At 39.1% G+C, this 17,748-nt stretch overlaps 1 protein-coding gene across 6 annotated transcripts in view; it reads left to right on the forward strand.

Moving 5' to 3' along the window:
* BRAF (B-Raf proto-oncogene, serine/threonine kinase) overlaps positions 1–17,748 on the forward strand; it is a 140,792-nt gene that overhangs the window by 44,193 nt on the left and 78,851 nt on the right. For all 6 annotated transcript variants that reach the window (XR_006282702.1, XM_043518744.1, XM_038387407.2 and 3 more), the window contains one exon: positions 9,877–10,140. Coding sequence is in view for 5 of the 6 variants with exons in the window: in XM_043518744.1 (XP_043374679.1) it covers positions 9,877–10,140 (264 nt within the window). In the remaining variant the exon portion in view is untranslated. The remainder of the gene's footprint in view (positions 1–9,876; positions 10,141–17,748) is intronic.

Below are 17,748 nucleotides of genomic sequence, written 5' to 3' on the forward strand. Positions count from 1 at the left end.
AATTTCAGGTTTCTACATAACTCAGTGTCTTCAGCAACCCATAGATTTACTTAACAAGATAACTTTTCTCTGCTGTAGTTACAACGTGTAAATTGTAGGTACAGAGAGCAAGGTTGAAAAGAACTGGAATTGCTGGATCCCAGATTGTTTCATATTGCTCCTTTGACTACCAGGACAGTGCTACTATGCAGGAGCAGGAGCACAGTGATGCTTAGTTATTGTGTGGTATTCTGCCCTTTGGATGAGGGTAGGCATAAATACCAGACTTGTATAAATCTGCACCTAACTTAAACCTATGCCCCTGACACATACTCAACTGGTGAAATGAGTTTGGACAAAATCTGAGTGCCTAAAATTAGGCTCCTAAATCCATATTTAGTTTGTTAAATAAAAATATCCTGGCTATCAATGGTGCTGGATCCCTGCAGCTGCCACATAGTTTGGTGGCATTTGGGGGTTCTCAGTGCTTCTAAAATCAGGCCATATTTGTTTAGAAGCCCAGCTTGAAGATCCCAGATCTGGAAACCATGACACGAACTCTGAACGTTCAATTGCTTCAGGGCTCTGATCTGGTCTCTATCTACTTGAGATGAGACTTTAGTTTCTCACCAAAAGTCACTACTCCTGCTAGGCAAAACCCACCTTTTACCACTTGATATTTCAGATTAACTTTTTGAAACCTTTTCCCTTCTTGACATTTCTTGTTCCTTAGAAGAGTACTAATAGAATGAGTAAAGTCTGGTTATTGCCTAGGAAAGCGACTCTTAAAAAAAAATATATATATACATTAGATTTCTCTTATTTGTTGGCATTCACTTCTGTGTAAAGTTAGAAAATTCTTACTACTTTTGTAAGCTGAATTAAGACCACCACAAATCAAGATATTCTTTATAAAACTTCTCAAATTATCACCAACAGTAATGATTCTAGAAGCAGAATTTTGCTGGCACTTCTGCAGAATACACTGCAGTTTGCTTTTTCATGGCTATATTGATTCTCATGGACTCTCACTAGTAAATTTATTTTGTCAATAGATAACTGTTTAACTTTTTAAGAGGTTTTACTTTTTCATTTGTATTGATTGTGGGGGGGGAATGGGTTAGGCAGCTATATTGTGGTATGTGAATATATACACACCATATTATAAACACACCAACTGTGTGTAACATTTTGGATATGCTCTCTAATTAGCCTGTTTAAAAGGTATAGTACATGCATTTAAAGCTGTTGCAGCTTCATTAGTATTCTTACTTCCATTGTGTGTGTGTGTGTGTGCGCGCACACACGAAATATAAATGAATTTGCTGTAGTGTCTCAGATAACCATAGCATTCTCTCTCATGCAGTTAATATGTGGAAACTTCAAAGTAAGGGATTAGCCCTTTAAATGAAGAGTTTAGGGGCAGTGGCAGGCTGGCTAATGCGAACGAGGATATGCAAGTAGAAATTACCACATCCGAGATGGAAGTCAGACTCAGACAGCTTAGTGGGACTGTCATAACCATACAGCTAAGGGTAGCCTAGAATTCCTCCTTACCTGTAAGGGGTTAAGAAGCTCAAATAACCTGGTTGGCACCTGACCAAAAGGACCAATGGGGAAAGAAGGTACTTTCAAATCTGGGGGGGGGGGACGACTTTGTTTTTGTGTGTTCTCTTGGGAAGCAGAAAAGCATCAGGTCAGAAAACTTTCTCCTATAAACCATCCTAAAAGTCTCTGATATTACAAAAATTGTAAGTAAAAGCCAGGCAAGGCATGTTAGATTACCTTTTATTCTGCTTGTGAATTTTTCCTCTGCTGGAGGGAGGTTTATTCCTGTTTTTGTAACTTTGAAACTAAGCCTAGCGGAAGTTCTGCTGTGTCTTTTGAATCTTTTGTTACCCTGTAAAGTTATTTTCCATCCTGATTTTTACAGAGGTGATTTTTACTCCCCCCCCCCCCCCCAAATAAAATCCTTTTTAAAAACCTGACTGATTTCTCTATTGTCCTAAGACCCAGGGGCTTGGGTCTGTGATCACTTTTTAACCAATTGGTTAGGATATTATTCTCAAGCCTCCCCAGGAAAGGGGGTGTAAAGGCTTGGGGGGATATTTTGGGGAAATAGGAACGCCAAGTGGTCCTTTCCCTGATACTTTGTTAAATCACTTGATGATGGCGGTGTACCCTCCAAAGGCAAAGAATTTGTGCCTTGGAGAAGTTTTAACCTAAGCTGGTAGAAATAAGCTTAGGGGGTCTTTCATGCAGGTCCCCACATCTGTACTCTAGAGTTCAGAGTGGGGCGGGAACCCTAACAGGAACTAAATCAGGAGCCCTGGATAATCACCATCCAAGAAATTAAAGGAATTGGCACATGAAATTGCCAGCTCAATAGCAAGCATTTTTAATGAATTTGTAAACTTGGAGGTCATATCCCAGGACTGGAGAATTGCTTATATAGTACCTATTTTTAAGAAAGGGGAGAAAAACTGATCCAGGAAATTACAGGCTTGTTAGTGTGACCTTAATTGTATGCAAGGTCTTGGAACAAATTTTGAAAGAGAACGTAGTTAAGGACATAGAGGTAAACGGTAATTGGCATAAAATACAACATGATTTTACAAAAGGTAGATTGTGCCAGACAAACCTGATCTCCTTCTTTGAGAAGATAACTGATTTTGTAGACAAAGGAAATGCAGTAGATATAATCTATGTGGATTTCAGTAAGGCATTTGCTGTAGGTTTCAGAGTGGTAGCTGTGTTAGTCTGTATCAGCAAAAACAAAAATAAGGAGTACTAGTGGCACCCTAGAGACTAACAAATTTATTTGGGCATAAGCTTTCGTGGGCTAAAACCCAATTCATCAGGTGAATGGGGTGGATATTTATGACAGTACATGAAAAGATGGGAATTGCCTTACGAAGTGGGGGATTGAGACAGTTCAATTAAAGTGGGCTATTATCCAGTTCCACTTGGGAAATTATTAGTTAAATTGGAGAAGATGGGGATTAATATGAGAATTGAAAGGTGGATAAGGAACTGGTTAAAGGGGGGCTATGATGGGTCATACTGAAAGGTGAACTGTCAGGCTAGAGGGAGGTTACTAGTGGAGTTGCGCAGGGATTGGCCTTGGGACCAATCTTATTTAACATTTTTTTATGAGTGACGTTGGCACAAAAAGTGGGAGTGTGCTAATACAATTTGCAGATGACACACAGTTGGGAGGTATTGCCAGTATAGAGAAGGATCGGAATATCATGCAAGAAGATCAGGATGACCTTAAAAACTGGAGTAAATAGAAATGGGATGAAATTTAATAGTGCAAAGTGCAAGGTCATGCACTTAGGGACTAACAACAAGAATTTTAGCTATGAGCTATTATTAGTTGGAAGCGATGGAGGAGGAGGAGAAATACCAGGGTGTATTGGTTGATTACATGATGACTGAGCCACCAATGTGATGCAGCTGTGAGAGAGGCTGCTAATGCAGTTCTAGGATGCATGAGGCGACTTATTTCCAGTAGAGACAGGGAAGTATTAGTACCGTTATACAAGGCCCTAGTAAGACCTCATCTAGAATACTATGTGCAGTTCTGGTGTCCTATGTTTAAGAAAGATGGATTCAAAGTTCAACAGGTGCAGAGAAGGGCTACTAGGATGCTCCGAGGAATGGAAAACCTACCATTTGAGAGGAGACTCAGAGCTTGACGTGTTTAGCCTAACCACAAGAAGGCTAAAGGGAGATAGGATTGCTCTCTATATATACATCAGAGGGATAAATGCCAGGGAGGGAGAGGAGTTATTTAAGGTAAGTGCCAATGTGGACACAAGAACAAATAGATATAAACTGGTCATCCACAAGTTTAGGCTTGAAATTAGACAAAGGTTCTAACTATCAGAGGAGTGAGGTTCTGGAACGGCCTTCCAAGGGGAGTAATAGGGGCAAAAAAACCCAAACTGGTTTTGTCAAGGTTCCTTCCCGACTCTGAACTCTAGGGTACAGATGTGGGACCTGCATGAAAGACCCCCTAAGCTTATTCTTACCAGCTTAGGTTAAAAGCTGCCACCACCAAAGTGTTACACAAAGACCAGCAGGGGAAGTGCCCACTTGGAAATGTATTCTTCCCCTCCCCCCCCCCAGCACTACACCCGCTTTCCTGGGAAAGGCTTGATAAAACGCCTCACCAATTTGCATAGGTGAACACAGACCCAAACCCTTGGATCTGAAGAACAATGAAAAATCAATCAGGTTCTTAAAAGAAGAATTTTAATTAAAGAAAAAGTAAAAGAATCACCTCTGTAAAATCAGGATGGTAAATACCTTACAGGGTAATCAGATTCAAAACATAGAGAATCCCTCTAGGCAAAACCTTAAGTTACAAAAAGACACAAAAACAAGAATATACATTCCATTCAGCACAGCTTATTTTATCAGCCCTTTAAACAAAACAGAATCTAATGCATATCTAATGAGATTGCTTACTAACTCTTTACAGGAGTTCTGAAATGCATTCCTGCTCTGATCCTGGCAAAAGCATCACACAGTCAGACGAACCCTTTGTTCTCCCCCTCCAGCTTTGAAAGTATCTTGTCTCCTCCTTGGTCATTTTGGTCAGGTGCCAGCAAGGTTATCTTAGCTTCTTAACCCTTTACAGGTGAAAGGGTTTTTCCTCTGGGCAGGAGGGATTTAAAGGTGGTTAGCCTTGCCTTTATGACAGGCTTCAAGACTGAGCTTCAGTTTATGGGGGGGATGTTATGATGAGACTGCCTACAGTGGCATGTAGGCAATCTGCGACTGCTAACAGCAGATGTCTCCAGCGGCCAGTGATGGGACTAGTATAAATGTTGTTGGAGTCTGTGTAACTTGAAGTCTTTAAATCATGATTTGAGGACTTCAGTAACTCCGCTAGAAGTTAGGGGTCTGTATTACAGGAGTGGGTGGGTGAGCCTTTGTGACCTGCAATGTACAGAAGGTCAGACTAGATGATCATTTTTGACCCTTCTCGCCTTAAAGTATGAGTCTAAATATTATAACATTTTCATTTAATTGTGTAAAATACAGTAGAATCTCACAGATTCACACTAACCGGGAGCCCCATCCCCATCATGAATTACTTATGCAGTGAATTTGTGAGCAAATGAGCATAATCTATTAAGAATGTTTTATCAAATGCACTTCATTTGTATGGACTACTGTCTAATTCAAATTTAGTAATATTTTGGTAGTATTAGCAGCATAACAGAAGTGCACAGGAGCCAACCAAAAACAGGGCCTCCTATTGCTAGGCATCGTACAAACAGAATTATACACTGACCATGTGCCAAAGACCTTGCAGTCTAAATCGAGAAGATACCCACAGAGTAGAGGAAAGAGATATAATGTACAAGCAGACTGATAGATGTTAATTCTATGACTTTTTTTTTAAGTCTTTTCTGCAGTGGGGGTTTGTTAAGAGGAGATTCTCTAAATGGAAAAACAAAGGTAGGAAGGAGGACCATGGGATCCGGGAAGGAGATGATAGGGCAAGAGTGCAGGAAGGAGGCAAGCATAGAGGGCAGCTGGATAGAGGCTCAAGTGAAGTTAGTGAGGGAGAGGGCTGGAGTAAATAGCCAGTCAGCAAAGGGGACAGTGTCCAGTTTTCAGTGATATCTTTAGTGTTCAACAGTCCCTCTTGCAGTACCTGTTGAGGCTGCTTCTTCTGTATGTTCCTGCTAGCTTGAATTTCTATTCTGTGACCTTCATGATGTACTAGTAAACGTAGTGAAAATATGGTAGAACATTGGAGTAGAAAAAATGTAGTTTTAGAAATATTTTGCACTTGCATAGCACCTTTCATCTAGCAGCCTAAAGCACTTTTACAAGCACAAATACATTTCCAATACCCCAGAAGGTATACTTCGGGGCAAGTATTACCTTTTTTACAGATGGAGCCAATGGCGGTTATACCATTACTCACATAGCTGTGAATTTGGATACCAGTAATGTCATGCTCTATTGAAAATTCTGCTGTCAGAGAAGATCCAAGGTGGTCATGCTTGGGGAGGGTTTCTACCTTGTGCTTCAGTGAGAAGTTGAGTGTCTTTCAGATTCTTCTTTTCTGAGATATTTAAGTTCTGTTGTTAGTTTTTACCAGTCAGAGAACAGACAGCTTGCATCCATTTCTATAACGTGTCAGACTCTGAAATGGTTATCCACATTTCTGTCATAACAAGATTAGATTAGTGAAATTCCCTGTAGATTGGCTTGTGTAATAAGGTTTTTCACAAACTCCAGCTGGTGCAGAACACAGGTGCCAGGTTCCTTGTGAAAAGGGGGTGATCGGAACATGCTTCACCAGCTTTAGTTGCTGGATAAGCATAAAGGCTTTAAAAACTGCAGTTTTTAATCTTCAAGTGCTACATGTCCTCAATTGTGCACATTCCACTGTTCTGTGTTTATTTTCTTGGCTGTATATGGAGCTAAAAGCAACTATAAAACTTGTATTGTAGCAGAACACTGCTTGCTTCCACTGGAAAAGCAAAAACTTAACAGATTTCAGCCTAATTTTTTTGATATTTTATAAAACCCTATTACATTTTTAACTGTTCATTATGTTGACAGAATATTCAGCTAACTTGGCCTTCCTTACAATACAGTGGAGATGTGATCTAAGACTCCATTTATTTAAAGCATTAGTTTTTTCATCAACTAAATCAACCATTGTAAGCAAAAGAAGGAGCAGAAATTAATTTTGACTATTAAGGCTTTGTCTAGACTGTCTAGATTTGGGGGTTTTTAGGGCCATTGGTGTAGCTGCACCAGTGCAACTCCGAGGTATAGACAGGCAAAGTTTCTATTTGTGTCAGTGTAGTTTATCACAACTTTCAAAAGAGGTGAATCCTCTTCTTCTAACTGATGTTTAACATAGGTCAGTCAACCTTTCTGTGTAGTAGTTGTATACCTTTACCCAAATGAAGTATAGTAGGAGGATTTGTGTTTTTTCCAGTATGGTGCTATTGTGCAGCTGACTGTTACATGTACTATAGCAGTCAGTCAAAACCTATGTGTGTCTCAAACATTTTGGCTTTGACAAAATGAAACTAAATCGAAAATGTTCTGACCAGCTCTCCATTCTGTTATTGCTTCTTGCTTATAAAAGGGATTGATTTTTAAACAAACTTCTAAAATCCAGTCATGGATATCTAGTTGTGCGACATGTTTTTGCTGTTTCTTCTATTGCTCTGTGACTAACTGTTTAACAGGCCCTGTTCCCTTTCCCATTAAAGTTAATAAGTTTGGGTTTTTTTCCCATTGATTTTAGTGGGAAGGAGCCCAAAGTTAGTTTACCAGTATCTGTCACTTACTTACATTCAAGTGACTTATCTATGAAGTATAACTTGGGTTTGCAATAGTAATATCTTAGGTTGCCAAAATAAACAGTCTGCGTATTTTGAAAAGTATGTGTAATTTTGTCCAGGAACTAAGTTAAACCCACAAATATCTTGCAGCAATGTGATACTGTGTGTGTTACAAAACATTATTTGAGCTAATGTTTATGAAAAAAGGAAGTAAGAATAGATTTGGAAAAGTATATTGGCAAAACTGTAGTAGAAGCTTGTGACTTTTTAACATTTGTTTATCTTAAGATAATTCTCTGTGTATAACTCTTACTGGAATTATACGTATATGGAAAAACATTCCATTTTCCTGGAAGTAGAAGAGAAACTTGTATTAAAAGCTGATCTTCTATAGACAGAGCCAAATTCTGCCCTCAGTTACACCTGAGTAAATCTGGAATAATGGTTTTTGACAATGGAGTATAATTTAGGGCAGAATTTGGTGTCTCTGAGGCGCTAGACCCGTTTCTGGTGTATAAAGGTTATATAATTTTTTTTTTCAGTTTTTCTGGGTTCTCTTTGAGATTTAGTATTTGAATTTGATTGTTTATCTCACAATCATAATTCTTTGTCAGCCTATTGGCATAGAAATGATGTCACAAATTCAGAGCACATCTCCATTCTGAACAGTTGGTAAAGACTGATAATGAGGAAGAGAGAAACTGTTTCCTCAATAAAGGGAGAGTGGTTAGCTGAACCTGCAAATGCAGCTGTGAAGGAAAAATACGAAAATGACAAAATAGAGTGCTTATGATAGGCTCTTTGAAAGTGTTCATTTTCCTCTCCAGTGAAAGCTAATGGCTTCTCCACACATGGGCATTGAACTCCAAAATCTTTAAGATATTCTGTTAGTTCAGTTGTAAAGCATTTTTAATAATAAAAAAAATTAAGACAAGTTTAGCACATTAAGCTTACTATAAAATCAACTGGAGGAAGTTTATAGCTAGAAAACATTGCATATGAAAAGCATGAGAGAGACAAATGGATTTAAGTGGGACTTTTTTTTTGCTTCTATAACAAGGAAGCCCCTCTAATAGCAAAGCAGGCAGTATGCACCTTGATATCAGTCTTGATTTCTTGTGTGGAGGATAAAGGGGAGAAAAAACCTCTGTCCTCTTCAGCTATTTAGATGGAAAGCTCTTGGGGGCAGCGATCTATCTTAGTTTGTCTGTAAAATGCAAAGCATGCACTTGTGTATACCTTTTTAAACCTCCAAACTCAGAGAATCATTGCAACTAATCTGAAAGTTTAATGTTAGTATTAACTAATACACCGAACAGAAACACTTCTGATGAGCTGGCTGCAGAGTTCAACATTCTAGATGAAAGTAAACCTAGACTATTATAATATTTTTTGGTTGGAAATGAGTCTGATTGCAGGTGTCGTCATATTTGTTCTGAGGGTTTCTTGTCTTCAGCTGGCTGGAAAATCCACAACACAATGAGTGATTTTTCCTTGTGTCTGTGTATTAAAAATTTTTTTATAGCCAGACTTAAAAACTGTTCTATTCAAAGGATAGTGTTCTGTTTTTCAACTAAGGGACACTGTCAAATAGTTTTGGATTCAAATTTTGAGCCCTCTTTAATTATCTGGTGGAAATGCACTGGATTCAAAATATTTAACTCATCACACAGTTACCGAATACAGTCTTTTAAAAAATGTTTTACGTCCAAGCAATTTTGTCCTGCTGAAAAGCCTTCAACTTGAGTGCACTTTCTAACTAAAACTGTTTTTTAAGAGCTGTACTGGCATCCTTGATAATGTAAGTGGGGAGGGAAGATGAGGAGTAAACAGGGTAGTTTGTCAGCCAGCAATTGTGAAAAATGTGAGATCAAAACAGGAGGCAAAGAAATGCTATTCATGAACCCCTGAAGGGGCATACATAACGAAGTAGTGAAAATAAGAACTATTTTTTTTAATTGCTTGACACTTTAAAAAGAGACAACCATGTTTAGTTTAGGACACAACTAGTCTTTGGGACTGGGCTCCACATTTTTATTCTATAGTTATTAGCAACTTTTCAAGTTATAATTTCTCCATGATGATATACTAAAACGTGTATACTAGAGATGCAAACTTCGGTTTCCCCCTTCATTCTTACACTGCATATGTTTGGTTTTGGTTCCAAGGGAGTAATCAGTTTTAGCATAGTTCAGTGAAGTAACCCGCAAACTTTGTTAAAGCTCATTACTTAAGTTACCTCTTTTAGGTACTACGGTATCTTTGGAGCATTTACTTTGGAGTTGAAAGTCATGATGGCTTTTCTATCCCATCAAAAGATGAGCTATTGGTTCAGTATCAGTTTGGCTTAACAAATCGATAGCAACGTCCTGTATTCTCTCTCTCTTCACCCCTCCACCCCCCCCCCCCGTCTCCTATCCCAGAACTGATCAGGCTTAATTTTGTGTAACTTGAATCTTCTATAATTACAGCCTAAGGTGTTATGGCTACAAATTCACACTCAATGCAGCTTATGCATCCAAGATGCCTAACTGATTTTAAATAACCTTTTTTTCCTCCTCTACAGGCCTATGAAGAGTACACCAGCAAGTTAGATGCTCTACAACAAAGAGAACAGCAGTTATTGGAATCCATGGGGAATGGAACTGATTTCTCTGTCTCCAGCTCTGCTTCAACAGACACAGTTACATCATCTTCCTCCTCTAGCCTCTCTGTAGCACCTTCATCTCTTTCGGTTTATCAGAACCCCACAGATATGTCAAGGAATAACCCCAAGTCTCCACAAAAACCTATTGTTAGAGTCTTCCTACCCAACAAACAGAGGACAGTGGTGAGTCAGCCCTGTATACGTGCTCATAACCTTAATTTTTTGTGCATCTGTCCCCCTCTTTCCATGTTTAATCAAACCTGAAAGCCAAAAAATGTATCTGTAGACCTATGAAAGCAAAATGTGTAATGTAATTCTTTTCTGCCAAAGTCTGTTGGTTATTTCAACTTTGCTACACATGCTGCTTTGTACAGTGTTAACACTGAGAAGATTGATTCTCTTACGTGCAACAAAAGAGGCAAAACTTAAACTTCTTCAAGCGGGATACAAAAATGGATGCTTAAAATAGTTTTCAAAAATTAAATGTAGGTCAATGAAACAAACGTAGTCAGCATAGCTATTTCCCAGACTTAGTTTTGAGTAGTATTGTTTCACTGTATATATATTCTGGGTGTGGGAGATTAGTGTTATATTTCCATGTAATGTGTATTGCAGGTAACACATTGGTATCCAAACTGTGATCTCTGAACTACTGGTGGTTTATAAACAGATGGAGGTCATAGTGCTGGTTCTCCTTTGCCTCCAGTTACTTCTACAAGGCATTCCAGGCTCTTCATTACCAAGAGCAGCCTTGGCACCACTGAAGGCAGGAAGGAAACAAGATAGTGGAGCCAGCCTTTTTTGCATCCACTTGGGGTTATTGCTACATAGTAGTAGGTGAGGAACTGGCTATCCTGAGACTGTAGCTTCCTGGACCTGGTAATGTAACTAGAATTGCTCATGGTAGAGAAATGTCCAGGGGAGTGGAAAACAAGTATCTGGGTTGTATCTGCAAGGAAGAGGTGGGCCAGACATCAGGGGAGCATGTGAATGGGGTACAGAGGAACAAAACAGATCAGAGGGAGAATAAATATAGAACAAATGTACACAGTTCATTAAGGGGCAATTGTCAACTTAAATTTCAGGTAGAAGTTTGACTTTTTTAAATTTAAACTTAAAATAGTTAGAAGTTGTATGCAATGTTGTAGCTCTGTAGGTCCCAGGATATTAGAGACACAAGCTGGGTGAGGCAATATCTTTTGCTGGACCAACTTCTGTTGGTGAAAGACAAGCTTTCGAGTTCTGTGTAGCTCAAAAGCTTGTCTCTTTCACCAACAGAAGTTGGTGCAATAAAAAATACTACCTCACACAGCTTGTCTCTCTAATAGTTAAAAGTATCACCTAAATCAGCGGCTCTCAAACTTTTTACAAAGGTGACACACCCAAATGCATTTTATCTTTTTTGGGGACCCACCATTACCCCAGTTGGCTCCCTCCAACCCCCTTGCCCTCACTTTCCCAGTTCTGCCCCCCTGCTACAGCCCCAGCTGGCCACTCTCTCTCCCCATGACCGATCGTGGCCACCATCTCTGCTAGGCTGCTGGCTGACTGCTCAGTGTCTCAGGCCGCTACTTCTGCGGTGCTGCTGTCCAGATCTCACTCCTCAGACTGCTGCCTGCTACCCATGGGAAGTGAGAGCCAGTGTGGGGGGTGGATACCTGTGGTAGGCCAGGGACCTACTATTTGGGAAACACTGCAAGATTAGAGAAATATTTTCTGTACTTTTTGAATTGTTGTGCTTTTGACAGTGTGTTGTGTGTAGTCAGTTTTCCTGCTTTTGTGGGACTTTTGCACATCACTGGTCGAGGAAAACTTTAAAAATAGGAAAAAATTGTGAAGCCACAAAAAATGGCATGGGGACTCGAACGACTTTTGTACCTGAAACTTTTAACTTGACTGTTTAATGCTTAAATAAAAAAAACCCTACAAGAAACTTGGTTGCATTAAGGAGAGCTAAAAAAGATATTCTGTGGGTAGTATTTTTTTAAAAATATTTTACTCCAGTTGCTGTATTTGCCTTAAGGATGGTGAGTAATGGCTGGAAGGTGGTTCATGAGAAAATGTATCCAAGATCTAGTCCATACTATGAAAGAGTTTGAGGACCTCTGGAAGTGTGCATTTGGTATTTGAAAACTTTGAAAAAGAGCCCAAATAGTGCTGTTGACCATATTCATGATACCATAGTATAACCATCCTTACTGGATGAGTACGCTTTCTTTGGCCAAAAGTGAAAATGGGAAATATTGATCAATGAGGGATGAGTCCTAAATCTGTTACCAAGACCTCATTGAACTAAGCTGATTTGTGTACTGTTGTAAACAGCTGATCACATTTTATTTGTCCATTGTGTCCATCCTTGCCCTCATTCCCAACTCTTAGCCTGCAGTTACCCATGCAGCTCAGCAATGCTTTCTAGGCAACTCAGCAGTTGCACTTACAAATGTATTTCTGTACTTTGAGATTTCAATAAAAATGAGTTTACTGTTCATGATTGCTGCTGGACTGATCACTCTGGTGAATTAAGTTCTTATCTACAGAACATACAAAAGAGAGTTGTAATATAAGCTTCATCCACCTCAGTCCTTTTCGAAAGGTGAAGGTAGTTCAGCCTTTATGCCTGTTCAGTCCTGCATGCATCAGCTGAAAACGGCAACAAGATGCCAATTGATGTCAGTTATGAATATGATTTTTGTGACTTACATATTTGTTCATTGGGAATTGGATAGACACCAAAAGTTCATCTTTTAAATCACCAAACACCTATTAGATAGTAAGCCTTTTAGCCACTTCAGCAAACATGACCCAGAATACAACCAGTGACTTGGAAGCAAAAGGCTTTATATCTTATCCAAAATCCTGATCCAGTCTCATAGACTTTAAGGTCAGAAGGGACGATCATGTAGTCTGACCTGCACTTCGCAGGCCACAGAACCGTACACACCTACTCCTGTAATAGACCCCAACCTCTGGCTGAGTTCCTGAAGTTCTCAAATCATGATAGACTTCAAGTTACGGAGAATCCATCATTTACACTAGTTTAAATCTGCAAGTGACCATGCTGCAGAGGAAGGCAAAACCTTCAGGATCTCTGCCACTCTGACCTGGGGGAAAATTCCTTCCTGACCCCAAATATGGTGATCAGTTAGACCCTGAGCCATGTGGCCAAGACCTATCAGCCAGATGCCTCAGAATTCTCTGTAGTAACTGAGAGCTCTCCCTCATCTAGTGTTGCATCACTGGCTGTTGGAGATATTTGCTGCTAGCAGTCGCAGATCAACTACATGTCATTGCAGACAGTCTCATCATACCTCTCCCACCATACCATCCTTTCCATAAACTTATCAAGCTCAGTCTTGAAGCCAGTTAGGTTTTTTTGCCCCACACTGCTCCCCTTGGAAGGCTGTTCAAGAACTTCACTCCTCTGATGGTTGGAAATTTTCTCTTAATTTCAAGCCTAAACTTGTTGATAGCCAGCTTATATCCATTTGTTCTTGTGTCCACCTTGGCACTTACCATGGAGGGAGAGGAGTTAGTTATTTATAGAGAGCAATCCTATCTCCCCTCAGCCTTCTTGTGGTTAGGCTAAACAAGCCAAGCTCTTGGAGTCTCCTCTCATAAGGTAGGTTTTCCATTCCTTGGATCATCCTAGTAGCCCTTCTCTGCACCTGTTGCACTTAAACATGGGAGACCAGAATTGCACACTATTCCAGATGAGGTCTCACCAGTGCCTTGTATAACAGCACTAACACTTCCCTGTCTACTGGAAATACCTCGCCTGATGCATCCTAGGACTGCATTAGACTTTCTCACAGCCTTTTTCAATTCTTCCTGTTCCCCCATACACTGCTATTAGGAATTAATGCTGTGTTTGAGTACACAAAACTTAGAGCTAAAGCAAGTTCATGGAATAAATCCTTTTTATTAATCCACCCCTGGAATAAACCATTTTTTTTCAGCTGTGTTCTTATCTATACACTTCTCTACTTATACATTTTACAGTAGCTTATGTTCCAAACATCTCAGTAATTTCAAATGACTTTCTTTTTATTAAAAAGAAGCTGTCACAAAAATATCATGCTACCCCTCAAATGTGTATCTGGTAAAAGCAAGGATTTAGAATTTAGCTTCACCTCTTCAGATTTGGACCAATGATAGTTTTAAGGACCAGTTTTTTGCAATGTGCCAAAGCTAGAACTAAGTCCTTTACATAACTTGAAGAGCAGGGATTCACAACTTTCTGTTGATGTAAAGCATTTGTTCCTAGAGAAGTGTATTGAGAAAGTGGACCTTAAATAATTACATGGTAGAAAAACTATTTAGGGTAATATTTAGTTCTTAAATGTATATTAGTACTGTTGTCACTCCAACAAATGCACATTGTAAATGAAATCAACTTGTCTTCACAACTTACCATCTGTATTAGTTTTGTGCAGTTATCTACTTTTTTTTTTTAAAAGGGGATTGGGAAATCCAGTGTCTTTTTTTTTTTTTTTTTTTTTTTTTTCAATGTTTGACAGAAACAAAAGCTTGAAAAAAATGATTTGGCACATACACAAACTGTGACTGTCTGATGCCACTTCCTCTCTACAGCTGTTCCCCTTGCAGTTTGAAGGAATAAAATAGTAGTGCACTTCTTGTGTTCTGTTAAACTATTCAATAAGTACCCGTGAAATCTGTCAAAATAGTCCATGGAATGTTATAGACCTCATTACTATTTTTTTTGTTTATACCATCGGTCCCTACCTGCCTTTACTCTTTACACCATGATCCCTTATAGGAAAGCGAGTATCACTTCCTACATTGTTCTCAATGTTGTTCCTTCTCTGTCCCTATTATCATTTTCCCCTATGTTGCTATTGTCCCCCACCCGCTCCCCCCAAAAAATCTTACTACAGGCATGATAATGCCTTTAAGCCTCTTTTGCCCTTAAAGCGCAGGGCTCCAGCCTCTTGGTTTTGCATGAAGAATACAGAGTATATTCTCCAAATTTACAACACATTGTCTGTGATAAAGACTGAACTTTGTGGGGTTTTAAGAGTATATCTGTTTAGTCTGAGTTCAAATTTAATTTAAAATAGGACCTACAGGAAAAGTTTCCTCTCTGATCTATCTCAGATGTCTTGCTAACTAAGGTGCATAAAAAACCTTTTTTTTTTTTAAAAAGGATGTTTTTATTTAAATTTTAAAAAAATCTATTTAATTTTAAACTTGTGGCAACCTGTTAGAACCTACAGAGTTGGAACCTGGGACCTTGAGGGTCCTCCCAGAGTTGGAACCTGGGACCTCTAGGCTGCTGACTCCTACACAGCCACAGGAGGCTTAGGCTGGGCTTCTGTGGGAGGACCCTGTGAAGCTGGGCTCAGCAGGAAGTACAGCAGGGCTGGAGTGGCAGTCCTTTTTGCAAGCCCCTGATTGGCAAATACCAGTATATAAACCAGGAAGCCATGACGGGAAGCTCTCTGAGCAGCAATGCAGACTGTCTGCCCATTTCTGCTCCAGACTTCGCTTTCAATAAACTCTAGACTCCAGCTGCCTACCGTGCTTTGTCCTCAACTTAGCTATTAGATTGCTGCCTGTAACCTGGTACCCCACTGCAGTCTCCTGGTAACTTGAGCCTGCCTGACACTCTGTTTGCCCTCTAGCCAATCTTTCACTCTGACTTCCCAGTACCTGACTCCTGGTCCGATCACTATGTCTGACTGTCCATGTCCCAGTTGTGACACAACCTATGTTAAAACCAAAACTTACAATCTATTAATCATTTACATTAAATACAGAAATAAGGAGTCAATGTTTGTGGCCAAGTTTTAAAGAAAGTCAAACCACTGAGCTGTTGGAAGACCGTGGCTAAGCACTTGGAACCAGAGTTTGTTGAAGTCCTAAACCACCTTTTGAGAGCAATAGCCTTTTCTGCAAGTGTAGAGAATATTTTTAGTTTCAGAGTGTTCAGCTAGTTCTTTCAAAGTTAAGAAACCACTTGGGAATTGAAAAAGAAGGAAAGCTTGTTTTCTGCTTCCCATCTATGAATAAAAACTAGGTGTGAGAAGATGAGATCATCTAGTTCTAAAATCTTGAAGGACATGAGGACCAGAAACAATCAGTTCAGTTCCCTAACTACAGATAATACACTGGACCATTGCTAGAACGTGTGTCTATATAGCGCAAATTCACATAGAACGCGGTCGTGGCCATGGATCCCAAATTTAATTACTTTAATTGTAATTCATTTTAACACGGTCCCTGCGTTAACACAGTACCGTGCATGGATCCCAAATCCCGTGTTCTAACAAGGGTCTGGTGTACTTTTTTTTAATAACACATTTTGATAAATTTTTTCCCCCATGTATCCAGCACATGTAAGGTAGTTTTATTTAATAAAAATTAAAATCTTTTGTGCAAATAGAACTTGACACAGATCAGAAGTAAAATAATTAATCATAGTGTAAATAAGAAATGCACCCATTTTCTAGCAATAAAAAATGTAAAAATTAAGAGTGAATAAAAGTAAGTTTAAACTATACATGGGCTTAAGTAAATGTATATAAATATATTGAATCCTCCTGGTTAACAAAAAGAAGCACCAAATTTAATATAAAGGATATACTTAGTTGCAAGTCAACATGTTTTAAGGGTTATTCACCAATGGTAGGGAAATAACTAAAGTACAAATTTAAAACACAATTAAAACTAATGGTTTAATTCATAATTAAAATTGGTGATTTAAATTACTTGATTTAAAGCAATCCACCCTGTTGCTAATAAAAGACTGGCTTGTTTAGACTTTATCGTTAAACCTCATTGCTGGGTAGTGATGAATGGACGTTTGACGAAGTTAGGTTGCAGTTAAAGTTATTAACAGTTGTTTTCTCCTGTTCTCTTCCATCATATTCACAAATAACACAGGTATGTAGGCACAAAATTAGAAAGGTCAAGGCACAAACTGAGATTAAACTAGCTAGAGCCATGAAGGATAACAAAAGAACATTCTACAAATACATTAGAAGCAAAAGGAAAACCAAGGACAGGGTAGGCCCGTTACTCAATGAGGGGGGAAAAACAACAGCAGAAAATGTGGAGATGGCGGAAGTGCTAAATGACTGTTTCAGTTTTCAACCTAAGGTTAGTAGCGTTTGGACATCTATCATAGTGAAGGCCAGTGAAAATGAGGTAGGATCAGAGGCTAAAATAGGGAAAGAACAAGTTAAGAATTACTTAGACAAGTTAGATGCCTTCAAGTGACCAGGGCCTGATGAAATACATCCTAGAATACACAAGGAGCTGAGCTTGGCGATATCTGAGCCATTAGCAATTATCTTTGAAAAGTTATGAAAGAGAGATTCCAGAGGACTGGAAAAGGGAAAATATAGTGCCAATCTATTAAAAAAAGGCAAATGACTGGGGAATTACAGACCAGTCAGCTTAACCTCAGTATCTGGAAAGATAATGGAGCAAATAATTAAACAATCAGTTTGCAAACACCTAGAAAATAAGCTTCCTTATAACTTTCTTTGACAGTGTTATGAACCTTATGGATGGGGGGGAAGTGGTAGATGTGATATCTCGACTTTATTAAGGCTTTTGATGCTGTCACATGACTCTCATAAGCAAACTAGGGAAATACAATCTAGATGGAGCTACTATAAGGGAGGGTGCCCAGATAGCAAATATAAAAAAATCAGGGCAGAGTGTGGGGGGTAATAGGCTCCTATATAAGAAAAAGCCGCAAATATCGGGACTGTCCCTATAAAATCGGACATCCAGTCATCTTACTATAAGGTGGGTGCATAACTG

Source organism: Dermochelys coriacea, chromosome 1 (genome assembly GCF_009764565.3).
Source record: "Dermochelys coriacea isolate rDerCor1 chromosome 1, rDerCor1.pri.v4, whole genome shotgun sequence".
NCBI lineage: Eukaryota > Metazoa > Chordata > Testudines > Dermochelyidae > Dermochelys > Dermochelys coriacea.